The sequence below is a fragment of the Microcaecilia unicolor genome, chromosome 2 (genome assembly GCF_901765095.1).
Source record: "Microcaecilia unicolor chromosome 2, aMicUni1.1, whole genome shotgun sequence".
NCBI classification, from domain to species: Eukaryota; Metazoa; Chordata; class Amphibia; order Gymnophiona; family Siphonopidae; genus Microcaecilia; species Microcaecilia unicolor.
In genome coordinates, this window is record NC_044032.1 from 69,611,963 (window position 1) to 69,628,202 (window position 16,240).

Sequence of the window (16,240 nt, forward strand, 5' to 3'; positions counted from 1 at the left end):
AAAAATATATAATTAACAGGGAGATATAAAAGACCATGTAACTTCCATCATTCGCACATGCAATAAAAAACGGTTGGTAAACATGTGGAAAAATATTTGAAGAAATAAAAACTAATGTAGAATAGTAATCTAAAGCATTTTTATGCATGGCATACTGTGAAGGAATAAACGTCACGGTATGAAAAAATAAGGATGGCCATATCAACCAGAGTGACATCACCAAGGTGCCTAAAGATATATCATTAACAGGGGGATATGAAAGACCATCTAACTACCATCATTGTCCGCCTTGGTAAAATATGTGATAAAGTAAAAACTAATATAAAAAAGGAATCTAACACATATTTCACGGCGTACTGTGAAGGAATGAAGAAAAACTACTGAAACATAAAGGGCATCTTTAAAATACATGTAAGGGAGTTTCTTGCTGACACCGATGAGGAACATTTCATGGCAGTCTGATGAGGATCCATGGTACTTCTTTGAGGAGGAATCCTGTGGTATTCCATTTGACCCCTTTCTATAGGAAAGAAGGAAATCACTGGAGAGCCTTTCCTTCCCATCTTTTGTTAAGGAAATGGCGGCTGCTATTCCCATTCCTTTGGAAGTAGAGGACGAGTCCTGGGCTATGAATCTCCTCCTAGAGAGCCTGTGATCGTCCCGCTTCACGAGATTCTTACAGGACGTTCAGGTGAAGAACTGGGAGTGCCCTCTGTCGGGCCCTGTCCTCCTTAAGAAGATTGTACTGGATTCAGTCTTCCTCAGGATTTGGTAGGCCCCATTTGCTTCATCATTCCCTGGTGGTGGAATCCATGCTCAAAAGAGCCAGGAGTTCTAGGGACTATGCTTTGGCGCCCCCTGGTAGACAATCTAGAACCCTGGATTCTTTTGGGCAGAAGATGCATCAGGCCTTTGTGTTCATCTCCCATATCCAATCATACTGTAGGAGTATTTACCTGCGATCTCACCTTTGCTGGTCTGGGGCCTATACATGCCTGAATCGTTCTTTTATAACAATATGGATACTTCTGCCTGTGGCCTGAATACATCTGTAACTATCAGAAACCAGCTTTTCTACAAAGCAAAATTACTGCTGCGCATACCATGATGACTTCATCCAAGGACATATTATTTGTTGCAAACTAGCCCAGTTATCTCCTGGGAAGAATGGAGGAGAGAGACACAGATGGCTGCAGGAGTATGGGATCTGACAGGGAAGTTTGCATGCCATTGATAACAGTTTCTTTGCTATAACAAAGGCCATGACCATGAATATGGCTGGACATTATTACACCGTCTGTGATTGGTCCACAGGTATCATCTGGCCCATGGATGCCAATGTTGGACTGAAGAAGGAGAACAGAAGGAAGAAGACCAGAAGACTTGCTGGAGGATAGAAGGCTCTGAGAGAGAGAGAGCAAGAGACTGATTTCCTAAAACACCTATGGTCATGTGGATAGTTAGTCCAGAATTGAGCATAACTTGTCACTGATATTGACATGGTTTGAATTTCTCTAAACGAGCTGCCTGATATAAGAGATTATCTAATAACCTAGTTCTCTTTATATTTTTTAAAGATGGAAATGTAAGAAAGAGCAGGTTCTCCTAGGTCTAGTTTTTTTTGCATAAAGACTATATGTGATCCAGAAGGTAAGATGGAACTAAACCATGAAGTGTCTTATATACAAAACAGAAAAATGTATATAATACTTTTGCATGAACCAGGAGCCAGTGCAATTGTTTATAATATGAAGAGAAACTGTCACATTTTTTCAATGAAAAAAATCAATCACAATGGTACATTTTGAATGGTATTAAGTCTCTTCAGTAGTTTTTTTTTTTTTTTTAGAAACTCCTCAGTAAATGATATTGCAGTGATCTAGCAAGTTTAAAACCAGAGACTGTATCAATAGACAAAATTGGTCCTGATCAAAATGCTTCCAAATTCTTTGCAAATTATGCATTATAAAGAATAATTTCTGAGTGAGTTTGCAAACCTGATAATCCAAGGACAACCTATTATCTATCCAGATTTCTAATACTTTAATATAGGAAGAAAATTGACAAGATATTTGATTTATCACTATACTTTTCTCATCTGTATCTGGAGAGTGGCTAACTAGTAAACATTTAGTATTCTCTGAGTTTAATTTCAATTTATGCATTTTCATCCATATGTTTAAGGTGTTAACAACAACATCAACATGAAGTAAATCTGTAGGAGATTAAACCAAAGAATTAACCGGGACTATATCTATAAAAATAAACGCCCAACTTCTCCATAACATAACCCAGAGAATGTAGGTAAACATTAAAAAGCATGGGGGATAGTGGGGGCACCCCACTAGAGTTACTCCATCTATCTGACAGATTACCATCCAGTCTTATAGGTTCGATTCTCTAAAACCCCAAAAAACATCTTTAGACATTTCTAGTTATTCCTATACTATCCAAGATTTGAAGAAGAATATCATGATCAACCAAGATGGAAGCACTGGAAAGATCAAACTGCAGCACTAAGGCCTTCTTGCTTTTCAATTGCAATATGCAAATATTATCAAGAAGGGAAACCAATAATAGTCTCAGTGCTGTAGCCCAACCTAAACCCAGATTGAGTGAGATGTAATACATTGTGTTGGTCCAGATATTCTGCAAGCTGAAAAGACACCACTCCCTCCATCAACTTACAGAACAGTGGGATTGATGCAATGGGTCTGTAGTTTGTTAACAAATTACTGGGTTCTTTGGTGTACTTAATAATTGGCGTAATAATAATATCTCCCAGATGAGAGGGAAATTTCCCTATATTGTATTCTCCGAGGACAAGCAGGCTGCTTGTTCTCACGACTGGGGTGACGTCCGCGGCAGTCCCCACCAACCGGAAGAAGCTTCGCGGGTGGTCCGCACGCGGGGCACGCCCACCGCGCATGCGCGGCCGTCTTCTCGCTCGTGCGTGACCGTTCCCGCCAGTCTTTTCTTTTCCGCGCCTGAGGAGAGTCGTGCCGTCGCCGCTCTCCCTTCGCAGCCCCGGAAAGACCGTCGCGTTTACGTGATTTTGTTTAATTTTCGTTTTCTTCGGTTGCCGCGTGCTCCAGTTTTTTCTTTTCTTCAAAACAAAAAAAAAAAAAAAAAGAGCACGCGCTCCTTTTTCCCTCGTTTCTAGCTAGGGCGTCGCGTTGCGGCCTTGTGGCCGCGCGATCGATTTATTTTTTCGAGGTGTGATTTCCGCCACCATTGACGACGCGATTTTTCCGTCGATGTCCTCGAAGGTCCCGAGTGGATTTAAGAAGTGTGGTCGGTGCGGCCGGCCGATCTCGCAGACCGACACCCACGCTTGGTGCCTCCAGTGCCTCGGGCCGGAGCACAATATCAAGTCGTGTTCTCTGTGTCTCAGTCTCCGGAAACGGACTCAGGTTGCGAGGCAAGTTCTGCGGGACCGCCTTTTTGGAACTTGCGCCGGCCCCTCGACGTCGACTTTGACGGCATCGGTATCGACGCCCAGTCCTTCGGTACCGGTATCGATGCCCGAAAAATCGGCATCGACCCCAGGAGGACAGGTCCCGTCGGCCCGCCGGTCCTCCGGTGAGGGTAGAGGTGAGAGACCGCGTGGGCAGTCGGCCCCGGTCACTCCTTCAACCCGTGGCCCTCGGGACCGAACCCTGTCTGACCCGGTTCCTCGGGACCGAGGGGGATCGACCTCCTCCTCCTCCATACCACCCGGCACCGGTGACGGGCACCGTAAGAAGGCAAAGAAGCACCGTCACCGGTCGCCCTCGACGCATCCGGCTCTCGGTACCGGAGAGGAGTCGACGCCGAAGCGTCCGCGTCGAGAGGAGAGGTCCCCCTCGGTGGTGGAGGTACCGCCACGTCAGGGTCCCAGCACTTCGGTGCAGTCTCCTGGACCCGAGCAGCTTCCGGCACCGATGCCTCTACCGGCCCCCACGTCTTTCCCGACAGCGGGCCTGGACGAGTGCCTCCGAGCCATCCTTCCGGGGATCCTGGAAGGGCTGATGCGCCAGGCTGTGCCGGCGCCGGGGGTGCTTGCGCCCTCGGCGCCGATGACTGTGGCGCCGGCGAGCTCTAGCCCGGTGCCGAGTCCGTCGACGCCGACGCCGCTTGCGGCGCCAGTCTCGACCGCCACGCAGGTGGAGTCCCCGTCGACGTCGATGGAGGGAGCTTCGTCCCCGCCGGCGCGGGAGTCCACCGCTCGACGACATCGAGGCCTCGGCGCCTCGATGTCGAGCCGGGCCCGGTTCAGGACTCAGCTACATGAGCTTATGTCCGATACCGAGGAAGAGGCCTCGTGGTGGGAAGAGGAGGACCCCAGATATTTCTCCTCAGAGGAGTCTGCGGGTCTTCCCTCGGACCCCACGCCTTCACCTGAGAGGAAGCTCTCGCCTCCTGAGAGTCTCTCTCTTTTGCCTTCTTTGTGCGGGATATGTCTATTTGCATTCCCTTTCCCGTGGTCTCTGTGGATGAGCCGAGGGCTGAGATGCTCGAGGTCCTTGACTATCCATCACCACCTAGAGAGTCCACCACAGTGCCGCTGCACAATGTCCTCAAGGAGACACTGCTTCGGAACTGGATGCGACCATTATCTAATCCCACCATCCCCAAGAAAGCAGAGTCCCAGTACAGGATCCACTCGGACCCAGAGTTAATGCGGCCACAATTGCCCCATGACTCAGCGGTCGTGGATTCTGCTCTCAAGAGGGCACGGAGTTTGAGGGATACCGCCTCGGCGCCCCCGGGGCGGGAGTCTCGCACTCTGGACTCGCTTGGGAGGAAGGCCTACCAATCCTCCATGCTCGTGACCCGCATCCAGTCATACCAGCTCTATACGAGCATCCACATGCGGAACAATGTGAAGCAGCTGGCGGACCTGGTCGATAAGCTCCCGCCGGAGCAGTCCAGGCCTTATCAGGAGGTGGTCAGGCAGCTGAAGGCGTGCAGAAAGTTCCTGTCCAGGGGTATCTATGACACCTGTGACGTGGCATCTCGTGCTGCGGCCCAAGGTATAGTGATGCGCAGGCTCTCATGGCTGCGCGCCTCTGACCTGGACAACCGCACCCAGCAGAGACTGGCCGATGTCCCTTGCCGGGGGGATAACATTTTTGGTGAGAAGGTCGAGCAGCTGGTGGACCAACTGCATCAGCGGGAAACCGCCCTCGACAAGCTCTCCCACCGGGCGCCTTCAGCATCCACCTCAGCAGGTGGACGTTTTTCCCGGGCCCGGCAGGCTGCGCCCTATTCCTTTGCAAGGCGTAGGTACACCCAGCCGGCCCGAAGGCCTCGCCAGGCACAGGGACAGCCCCAGCGCGCTCGTTCTCGTCAACAGCGTGCGCCTAAGCAGCCCCCTGCGCCTCCACAGCAAAAGCTGGGGACGAGCTTTTGACTGGATCCACGGGAACATAGCCGCCCTCAAAGTGTCCGTACCGGACGATCTGCCGGTCGGAGGGAGGTTAAAATTTTTTCACCAAAGGTGGCCTCTCATAACCTCCGACCAGTGGGTTCGCCAAATAGTGCGGTGCGGATACGCCCTGAATTTGGCCTCCCTGCCACCAAATTGTCCTCCGGGAGCTCAATCCTTCAGCTCCCATCACAAGCAGGTACTTGCAGAGGAACTCTCCGCCCTTCTCAGCGCCAATGCGGTCGAGCCCGTACCACCCGGGCAGGAAGGGCAGGGATTCTATTCCAGGTACTTCCTTGTGGAAAAGAAAACAGGGGGGATGCGTCCCATCCTAGACCTGAGAGGCCTGAACAAATTCCTGGTCAAAGAAAAGTTCAGGATGCTTTCCTTGGGCACCCTTCTGCCAATGATTCAGAAAAACGATTGGCTATGTTCCCTGGATTTAAAGGATGCATACACTCACATCCCGATACTGCCAGCTCACAGACAGTATCTCAGATTCCGCCTGGGCGCACGGCACTTTCAGTATTGTGTGCTGCCCTTTGGGCTCGCCTCTGCCCCACGAGTGTTTACAAAGTGCCTCGTGGTGGTGGCGGCGTATCTACCTCGGAGGCAGGAGCCCTCCGGTCCATGCAGTGCACTACTCAACTACTGGAGCTGCTGGGGTTTGTGATAAATTACCCAAAGTCCCATCTCCAGCCAACCCAGTCTCTGGAATTCATAGGAGCTCTGCTGAATACCCAGACGGCTCAGGCCTTTCTTCCCGAAGCGAGGGCCAACAACCTCTTGTCCCTGGCTTCGCAGACCAGAGCGTCTCAGCAGGTCACAGCTCGGCAGATGTTGAGACTTCTGGGTCATATGGCCTCCACAGTCCATGTGACTCCCATGGCTCGTCTTCACATGAGATCTGCTCAATGGACCTTAGCTTCCCAGTGGTTCCAAGCCACCGGGAATCTAGAAGATGTCATCCGCCTCTCCACCAGTTGCCGCACTTCACTGCTCTGGTGGACCATCCGGACCAATTTGACCCTGGGACGTCCATTCCAAATTCCGCAGCCCACGAAAGTGCTGACAACGGATGCATCTCGCCTGGGGTGGGGAGCTCATGTCGATGGGCTTCACACCCAGGGTCTGTGGTCCCTCCAGGAAAAGGATCTGCAGATCAACCTCCTGGAGCTCCGAGCGATCTGGAACGCACTGAAGGCTTTCAGAGATCGGCTGTCCTACCAAATTGTTCAAATTCGGACAGACAATCAGGTTGCAGTGTATTACACCAACAAGCAGGGGGGCACCGGATCTCGCCCCTTGTGTCAGGAAGCCGTCGGCATGTGGCGGTGGGCTTGCCAGTCCGGCATGCTCCTCCAAGCCACATACCTGGCAGGTGTAAACAACAGTCTGGCCGACAGACTGAGCAGAGTCATGCAACCGCACGAGTGGTCGCTTCATTCCAGAGTGGTACGCAAGATCTTCCGAGAGTGGGGCACCCCCTCGGTGGACCTTTTCGCCTCTCAGACGAACCACAAGCTGCCTCTGTTCTGTTCCAGACTACAGGCCCACGGCAGACTGGCGTCGGATGCCTTTCTCCTCCATTGGGGGACCGGCCTCCTGTATGCTTATCCTCCCATACCTTTGGTGGGGAAGACCTTACTGAAGCTCAAGCAAGACCACGGCACCATGATTCTGATAGCGCCCTTTTGGCCCCGTCAGATCTGGTTCCCTCTTCTTCTGGAGTTGTCCTCAGAAGAACCGTGGAGATTGGAGTGTTTTCCGACTCTCATCTCACAGAACGACGGAGCGTTGCTGCACCCCAACCTTCAGTCCCTGGCTCTCACGGCCTGGATGTTGAGGGCGTAGACTTCACTGCGTTGGGTCTGTCTGAGGGTGTCTCCCGTGTCTTGCTTGCCTCTAGGAAGGATTCCACTAAAAAGAGTAACTTTTTCAAGTGGAGGAGGTTTGTCGTTTGGTGTGAGAGCAAGGCCCTAGAACCTCGTTCTTGCCCTGCACAGAACCTGCTTGAATACCTTCTGCACTTATCGGAGTCTGGCCTCAAGACCAACTCAGTAAGGAATCACCTTAGTGCGATTAGTGCTTACCATTACCGTGTGGAAGGTAAAGCCATCTCTGGAGAGCCTTTAGTCGTTCGATTCATGAGAGGCTTGCTTTTGTCAAAGCCCCCTATCAAGCCTCCTGCAGTGTCATGGGATCTCAACGTCGTCCTCACCCAGCTGATGAGACCTCCTTTTGAGCCACTGCATACCTGTCATCTGAAGTACTTGACCTGGAAGGTCATTTTCTTGGTGGCAGTCACTTCAGCTCGTAGGGTCAGTGAGCTTCAAGCCCTAGTAGCTCATGCTCCATATACCAAATTTCATCACAACAGAGTAGTGCTCCGCACCCACCCAAAGTTCCTGCCGAAGGTGGTGTCGGAGTTCCATCTTAACCAGTCAATTGTCTTGCCAACATTCTTCCCCAGGCCGCATACCCGCCCTGCTGAACGTCAGTTGCACACATTGGACTGCAAGAGAGCATTGGCCTTCTACTTGGAGTGGACACAGCCCCACAGACAGTCCGCCCAATTGTTTATTTCTTTCGACCCTAACAGGCTAGGGGTCGCTGTCGGGAAACGCACCATCTCCAATTGGCTAGCAGATTGCATTTCCTTCACTTATGCCCAGGCTGGGCTGACTCTTGAGGGTCATGTCACGGCTCATAGTGTTAGAGCCATGGCAGCGTCAGTGGCCCACTTGAAGTCAGCCACTATTGAAGAGATTTGCAAGGCTGCGACGTGGTCATCTGTCCACACATTCACATCACATTACTGCCTCCAGCAGGATACCCGACGCGACAGTCGGTTCGGGCAGTCGGTCCTGCAGAATCTGTTTGGGGTGTAAATCCAACTCCACCCTCCAGGACCCGAATTTATTCTGGTCAGGCTGCACTCTCAGTTAGTTAGTTGTTCTTCGTAGGTCAATTTCTGTTATACCCTCGCCGTTGCGAGGTTCAATTGACCTGGGTTCTTGTTTTGAGTGAGCCTGAGAGCTAGGGATACCCCAGTCGTGAGAACAAGCAGCCTGCTTGTCCTCGGAGAAAGTGAATGATACATACCTGTAGCAGGTGTTCTCCGAGGACAGCAGGCTGATTGTTCTCACCTACCCTCCCTCCTCCCCTTTGGAGTTGCGTTTTCATGTTGTTTCTTGCTTGTCATTCAACTGGCGGGAACGGTCACGCACGAGCGGGAAGACGGCCGCGCATGCGCGGTGGGCGTGCCCCGCGTGCGGACCGCCCGCGAAGCTTTTTCCGGTTGGTGGGGGCTGCCGCGGACGTCACCCCAGTCGTGAGAACAATCAGCCTGCTGTCCTCGGAGAACACCTGCTACAGGTATGTATCATTCACTATATCTATAATCCCGGTAGCAAACCTTCAGGGGTGGTAGGCTCCCTTCAGCAGTCCACAAACAAAGTCCTTCCAGACAACACAGCTTTTAGTTCCAAACAGTTTATTTCCCCTCTTCCACAAAATCTCAGTTCAAAGGGTTAAAGTCCCATTCAGTTTCCAAAATAAAGCAACAAGAAAAAAACTTCCCTTTAAATCCAAGTTCTCCCCCAGTTCAACAGCCTCGGTTTCAGTTTTAAAAGTCTTTCCCCTTGGGTGGTTGCAGAATGGCAGTACACCGCCCACAACACAGCTAATTGACTCCTGTGACCACCCACTGCCTTCAGTCCCTGCAACTCTGCCCCAAAGTACAATTACAGTCCATGTCAACTGGCTCCTCCAAACCTGGTGTGTTGGTCTCTCCAGCCTCTCCTTCCTCCAAGCACTCCATTAACTCTCCTTCTCTGCTAGGCTGTTGGTTGGAGACCTCCTCCCCCTCCCAGGTGGAAGGAATCTTGTACTGATTTCTAACCCAAGGGTATTGAGCTTTGTCGTCCCTGCTCCCCCTTCTGGCCCTCGCCTGCCATAGCAGCTGCTCTTTCCAGTCCTTTTCCCCCTCCCTTCCACGTGGGGGCCATACCGGGTTTTGGGACCTACCACCCCGATCCCTTCTCTCAGGGCCTTGTGGGGAATGTAGTCTGGCCCCATACCTCCTCCTGAGCTGCTTAGACCCTCCAACCTCCTTACAATATCTAATGAGAATTGCAACCAGTTCAGCAGCAATACTTTAAAGTTAGTTGATGTTCTCATGATATAAAGAGGTCAAGATTCCAAAACACAGTGTGAGGCAATATATTTCTTAGATAACCTGTTTATGAAAGACCAAGAGATGGGCAACAAATGCTGAGGGTGGATACTCTTGTCACTCTTGCCACTCAAATTCGAGTCTGTTGGCAGGTCACATCTCGACAAATGAGGTTGTTAGGCCACATGGCCTTACTGTCCATGTGACACCCGTGGCACATCTTCCCATGAGAACTGCCCAGTGGACGCTAGCTTCTCAGTGGTGTCAGGCCACGGGGAATCCAGCGGATGTCATCCGAGTGTTTCCATCTCTGCTCTGGTGGACAATTCGTTCCAGTTTGACTCTGGGAGTCCCATTCCCCATTTCTTTGGCCCTGAAAGGTGCTGATAACGGATGCATCCCACCTGGGTTGGGGAGCTCATTTAGACAGGTTTCACATTCAGTGTGCCTGGCCAGCCCAGGAGACAGGTCTTCACATTAACCTTTTGGAGCTATGAGCAATGTGGAACGCTCTAAAGGCTTTCGTAATTGTGGACAATCAGGTTGTGATGTCAACAAGCAAGGGGCACTGGATCCCGCCATCTGTGTCAGGAAGAAATCCGAATGTGGCATTGGGCAGCCTGGCATGGGATGATCCTGAAAGGCACTTATCTGGCAGGCAATTCCAACAGCTTGGCTTACACTGAGCAGGCTTATGCTACTACACAAGTGGTCTCTAATCATGGGCATCGACTGCAAGATCTTCCGAGTGTAGGACACCCCCTCGGTTGATCTCTTTGCCACTTGATACAATCACAAGAACCTCCAGTACTGTTCCAGGCCCATGACAGACTACCATCAGATGCCTTCCTCCATTGGGGGACTGGTCTCCTGTGTGCATATCCTCCCATATCTCTTGTGGGGAAGAATCTGCTGAAAGTCGAGCAAGTTCGTGGTAACATGATCCTGATCGCCCCATACTGGCCTAGGCAGATCTGGTTCCCTCTTCTTCTGGAGTTATCCTCCAAAGAATCTTGGAGATTGGAGTGTTTTCTGACCCTCATCACTCAGAACAAGGGATCTCTTCTTCATCCCAACCTCCAGTCACTGGCCCTCACAGCCTGGATGTTGAGAGCTTAGAATTTGCGTCCTTGCATCTTGCTGGCTTCCAGGAAAGATTCCACTAACAGGTTTTATTTTTTCAAATGGAGAAGGTTTGCCATCTGGTGTGAGGGCAAGGCCCTAGATCCTCTTTCATGCCCTACACAGACCCTGCTTGAATACCTTCTGCACCTCTCTGAGTGTGGTCTCAAGACCAACTCAGAAAGGGAAATGGGACTTGATATACCGCCTTTCTGAGGTTTTTGCAACTGCATTCAAAGTGGTTTACATATATTCAGGTACTTATTTTGTACCAGGGGCAATGGAGGGTTAAGTGACTTGCTGAGAGTCACAAGGAGCTGCAGTGGGAATCGAACTCAGTTCCCCAGGATCAAAGTCCACTACACTAACCACTAGGCTACTCCTCCAGGGTTCATCTCGGTACAGTTAATGCTTATTGTGTAGAGGGTAAGCCCATCTCTGAACAGCCTCTAGTTGTTTGATTTATGAGAGGTTTGCTGTTGACAAAGCTCCCTGTCAAACCTCCACCTATGTCATGAGACCCCAATATTGTCCTCACCCAGCTATTGAAAGCTCCTTTTGAGCCACTTGATTCCTGTCATCTGAAGTACTTGACCTGGTAAGTCTTGTTATTGGTCACAGTTTCTTCAACTCACACGATCAGTGAACTTCAGGCCTTAGTAGCAGATCTGCCTTATACTAAATTTAATCACAATAGAGTAGTTCTCTGCACGCACTCTGTTCTTGCCTATGGTAGTGTCGGAATTCCATCTGAACCAGTCCATTGTCCTGCTTTTTTTCCCCAGACCTCATGCCCATCCTGGTGAAAGCACACTCACACCTTGGACTGCATTGGCCTTTTACTTGGAGCGGACTAGGCCCCACGACAGTCCACCCAGCTTTTTGTTTGTTTTGATCCCAACTGGATGGAGGTCATCATTGGGAAACGCACTTTTTCCAATTGTCTGGCAGATTGCATTTCTTTCACTTAGGGTTATGTGAAGGCTCACGATATCAGAGCCATGACTGTGTTGGTAGCCCACTTTGAGGTCAGCCTCCATTGAAGAAATTTCCAAGGCTGCAACATGGTCTTAGGTCCACACATTCACATCTCTCTACTGCCTTGAGCATGATACCCCACAATACAGTCGGTTTAGATAGACACTACTTCAGAATTTATTTGAGGTCCAGAATCAACTCCACCCCCATAAGCCCATTTTGTTCTGTTCCAGGCTGCATTTGCACAGTTTGTATATAGTTTTAGGTTTTGTCTTCACTGTTGCGAGGTTCAATTGACCGCTGTTTTTGGTGAGCCTGGTAGCTAGGGATTCTCACATATGAGAATTATTGGCCTGCTTGACTTCTAAGAAAGTGAAGATACTTAGCTGTAGCAGGTATTCTCTGAGGACAGCAGGCCATATATTCTCACATACCCTCCCTCCTCCCCTTGGAGTTGTCTCTGCTATTTTATTGTATTGGAGGTCCCTTGCTCTCTTGGCGGGCGGGAAGGCACTTACACACGCGTGGTGGGAGTGCGGCGCACACTCTTAAACCTATATAAAGCTTTTTCAAGCTCTGGACCAGGCAACGTGGGATTTGTTGTCCACATGTGAGAATATATGGCCTGCTGTCCTCAGAGAATACCTGCTACAGGCAAGTGTCTTTGCTTTAATGTTTGGGTCAGTCCATGGGTAAGAAACCATTTACCATGCTTTCCACAAAAATGGTGGATGCGTGATGTGTCCTCCCTGAGTAGGTGGTGGAGACAGAAGGGATGGTGGATTTCACAGATAACGTCTGAAGAAGGATTCCTTGTGGCAAGAGAATTGTAGTATCACACTGGAGCAACTGTACAGAGAGACAGTTATAGCCCAGAACAGTAGTGGTATGACTACACTGTGCTGCTAAGATATCATGGGATAAACTCATAGAGCAATTGCAGTCCTAAATGTTTTTACAGGTTGGATGAGGGAAGGGTGAGTTGATATTGTGTTCCATGTAGGAATTTGCATACATATAATCTCAGAATGGACAAATTTACTGCTGGTTCATCTTGGGCTTTATCTGCATGCCTTTCTTATTTGGCAGCTTGACCCCCCTAGCAGTAGTACCGTAAGACTACTTCTGGGGTTTCAGATGTGCCATTTAGAGTGGAGGAGTGACCTAGTGGTTAGGGTGGTGGACTTTGATCCTGGGGAACTGAGTTCGATTCCCACTTCAGGCACAGGCAGCTCCTTGTGACTCTGGGCAAGTCACTTAACCCTCCATTGCCCCAGGTACAAATAAGTACCTGTAAGCCGCATTGAGCCTGCCATGAGTGGGAAAGCGCGGGGTACAAATGAAACAAAAAAAAAACTGGCTGCAAACAGGGCAGAGGAACAGGGAATCGCCCTTGTCCGGCCATTAGCTACTCCCACCCCTTGATCGATGCTGTAGAATGGGAGTGAAGGGAAGGTTTATTGATGCCAGGGGAAGGGGAGGAGAATTCAATTCAGACACCAGCCCCCTAAAGAGGATCCCTGGGAGCATCAGGCTGTGCATTAAGCAGCACAATGCTCCCATGCGCCGATGCACAGAAGCAAACGCGGGTGCTAGAGGCCATTAGCGCTGAACTAGCACTCACATTAATGCTCAGATGCTCTAGCGCAGAAGACAACAAGCGCGCCAAAGATTAGCACAAATAGCATGCTAATTTAGTCAAATCATGTTAATGAGCTCATTTCTTATTCCCTCCTAATATTAGGTGGACAGCGCTTGAAACAAAGTTGCCTTACCGCTGTAAAAAGATAAGGCCAGCTCGGAGCAGACGTTAGGGGGTTTGAAGAGAGATTTCTCATGATTCTCTAAAATCTGCCAGGTTTTGTACAGTTTGGACACAGAAGGAAGCCCATGCAAGCCCCTAAGCGCTAGTAGTGATAAACAAATGTGCACGAGTCCAAGCAAACCTGAAAGTGAAAGCGCAGATTGGCGCCTGTTTCCTGAGTTTAAATATAAGTTTTCCAAGTAAAAAAAAAAAAAATTTTGAAAAGCTTATATTTAAAGGTGCAGAAAACAGATGCTAGTTTGTGCTTCATGTTTGAGTCAATGGCATGCATATATTTTGCATAGCATTTCCTTTGAGTATTGGCAAACTAATTTTCTATGATGTTCCAGTAGTATTTTTTTCAGCGCCGTTGGCTTACCGCGGGAGTTCTGAGCATTGGGGCACCAGGGAGGAAAAATAACACCAGCTTAGAATTGGCATTATCTTTACATGAAGTTTGAGGTTAAACTGCAGGCTGCAGTATTCTAGTTGCGTAATAATGATGTATCTCCTGGTTTATTTCATATTGTGCTACAAAAATGTATGTTAATGGCAAATAATGCCAATTTGTGCTATTTAATTTGTGCTATATAGTAAAAATCCCTTAATGCATAATAGTAACTATCCCTGTAAATCATGCCTCTTTTGAAAGTTAGTCTTATTGTAGATTATTGTTGTGAGACAGGTCAGAAAATTGTCGTACCTTCATATTGACTGAGCTCTCCTAAATTGGAGTTGTAATCTTTAGTTGAGATCCTGATAAAAGATTAGGATTACTTTTTGTATTTTCAGATTTGCTAAATCACTGTTGCCCCTTAACATCTGCTACAGATTCCAACAGCAAGTGGTTCTCAGAGCAGGAGCTATTGCAAGTTGGCAGACATAAAATAATTAAGCAATTCCATTATGCTCTTTCAAAGACTTCCCTAGACCACCGTTGCTTTATGTAGGTAATTAGATTGTAAGCTCTTTGAGCAGGGACTGTCTCTCTTTGTTAAATTGTACAGCGCTGCGTAACCCTAGTAGCGCTCTAGAAATGTTAAGTAGTAGCAGTAGTAATTGACTTTAGAGATGTCTTAATCATCAGTTTGAATGATGGGAGTTATTTTGTTTCTCTGTAGAATTACTGGGTTAATTAGACTTATAAAATAGCCTGATAAGGAGTTTTTGAAAAGCTGTATCATAATGCAGGATGTGTGCTGTCATGATCCTTTGTCGTAATCCATATGCGTTATTCTTTTTCTATTAGCAGACTTCAGTTCCTCTGCGTTGTGTGTCCTGTCATGGTGATTTTCCATCTCGGAATAAGCTTTTTGAACATTTAAAGGCCACGGGCCATGCAATGGCCATCCATGCACCATCTTCAAATGGACCCAGTAACTGCAAAACAAAAAAGGAAAAACGTAAAAACAGATAGGACATCTGTAAAGCACTGCAAAGAACTGCATTTCAATAGCCAAAAATATAGAAACAGGAAGAAAACCAGATGAAAGCGGCTCCACAGGCTATTTCTTGAGTCCTTGGATATGTACAGTCTAATACAAACCTGATCAGTTGCACAGTTCTAATATTTCTATGACATTCTGGCAAATATAACCGGTCATCTGGATGACTCATCCCTTAATAGATAGAAAACTGATACTGTGCAGCTTGTATGGAGGACATTTGTACAGGGGAAATAAATGTACAAATGTTTTTGTACTACATTATGTATAAAGTGGCTATTTATTTTTTAATTACTGAACCTTGGCTACAGTAGACTGTAGAGTAGAAAGACCTGTTTTTCACTGTGATAGAGGAGTTGCTTGTTAGCAGCAGAGCCTACTGCTTGGATCTCAGGGTTGGAACACCTTGCATTTCTGTGCTGGTGGAACACTATAATTTTGTAAAAAGAGCAGTGTCGCAAACAGATGATTTTCATTTGCCACGTAAATAGACTAAGGGGTTCTTTTATTAAAACTTAGCGTGTGCTAACAGACATTAGCCTGCTCTAAGTGTCATATGGCCCGTAGGTATAAAATAGGATGCACAGCATTTAGCGCACACTAAAGTCTGTTATCACGTGCTAAGCTTTAGTGAAAGGGCCTCTAAATGAGCTACTGTGTTATACCACCAATAACTTAGATGCTGTCTTACTAAGCCAGAGCTACCAAGTTACCCATTCCAGGAGGGAGACTGGCCGGTCCTGGATTTCTGTCAACCTCATCCTGGTGCATTATGGGACCTGCAGCACTGATTTCAATGAATAGAATCATGGACTACAAATACTACACTGCTTTGGGATGTAAGTTTAAAACCAGGACCGGCCAAAAAGTCTCCCTGTTGGAATGGGTAACTTGGCAGCTCTGCTAAGCTGCTCTAATAAATGGCTTAGCGTTTCCTTATGTGGGTCTTTCCCACACACTACGCTCATTTCTTCTATGGCCAAGAAAACCCCTTTTTTGTATTTATTTCATTTATGGCTATGTACTAATGTTCAACAAAAAAATAAGGGGATCTTCAATAGAAAGCCTGAAAACTTATGAACCATTAAGAGGAAAAGGCCCCGAGAAGCCCCCAGCTGCAATAATGCTATTAGGGGCTGGACTTCATCATCATCGGCCAAAAACCTCTAATACAATAACATAAATTCTTCTTTATTTTCTGTTTTTTCTTTTTTATCTTTTTTTTTATCCCACTATCAAACTTGAAAAATAGAAAAACACCGGATTGTACTTATCTTTATCCGGTATGGTATCATGCGGATTCT

General features: G+C 48.2%; 1 protein-coding gene across 2 annotated transcripts in view; it reads left to right on the top strand.

The window, feature by feature from the left end:
• The window catches only part of DNAJC21 (DnaJ heat shock protein family (Hsp40) member C21), a 132,310-nt gene extending 116,604 nt beyond the window's left edge, over window positions 1–15,706 (top strand). Inside the window, exon 12 of one of the 2 annotated variants that reach the window (XM_030193022.1) lies at window positions 14,741–15,706. In XM_030193022.1, coding sequence (XP_030048882.1) covers window positions 14,741–14,908 — 168 coding nt within the window. In that variant the 3' untranslated portion in view covers window positions 14,909–15,706. The remainder of the gene's footprint in view (window positions 1–14,740) is intronic. The other variant, XM_030193023.1, reaches the window with a different exon arrangement.
• Window positions 15,707–16,240: the final 534 nt, after the last annotated feature.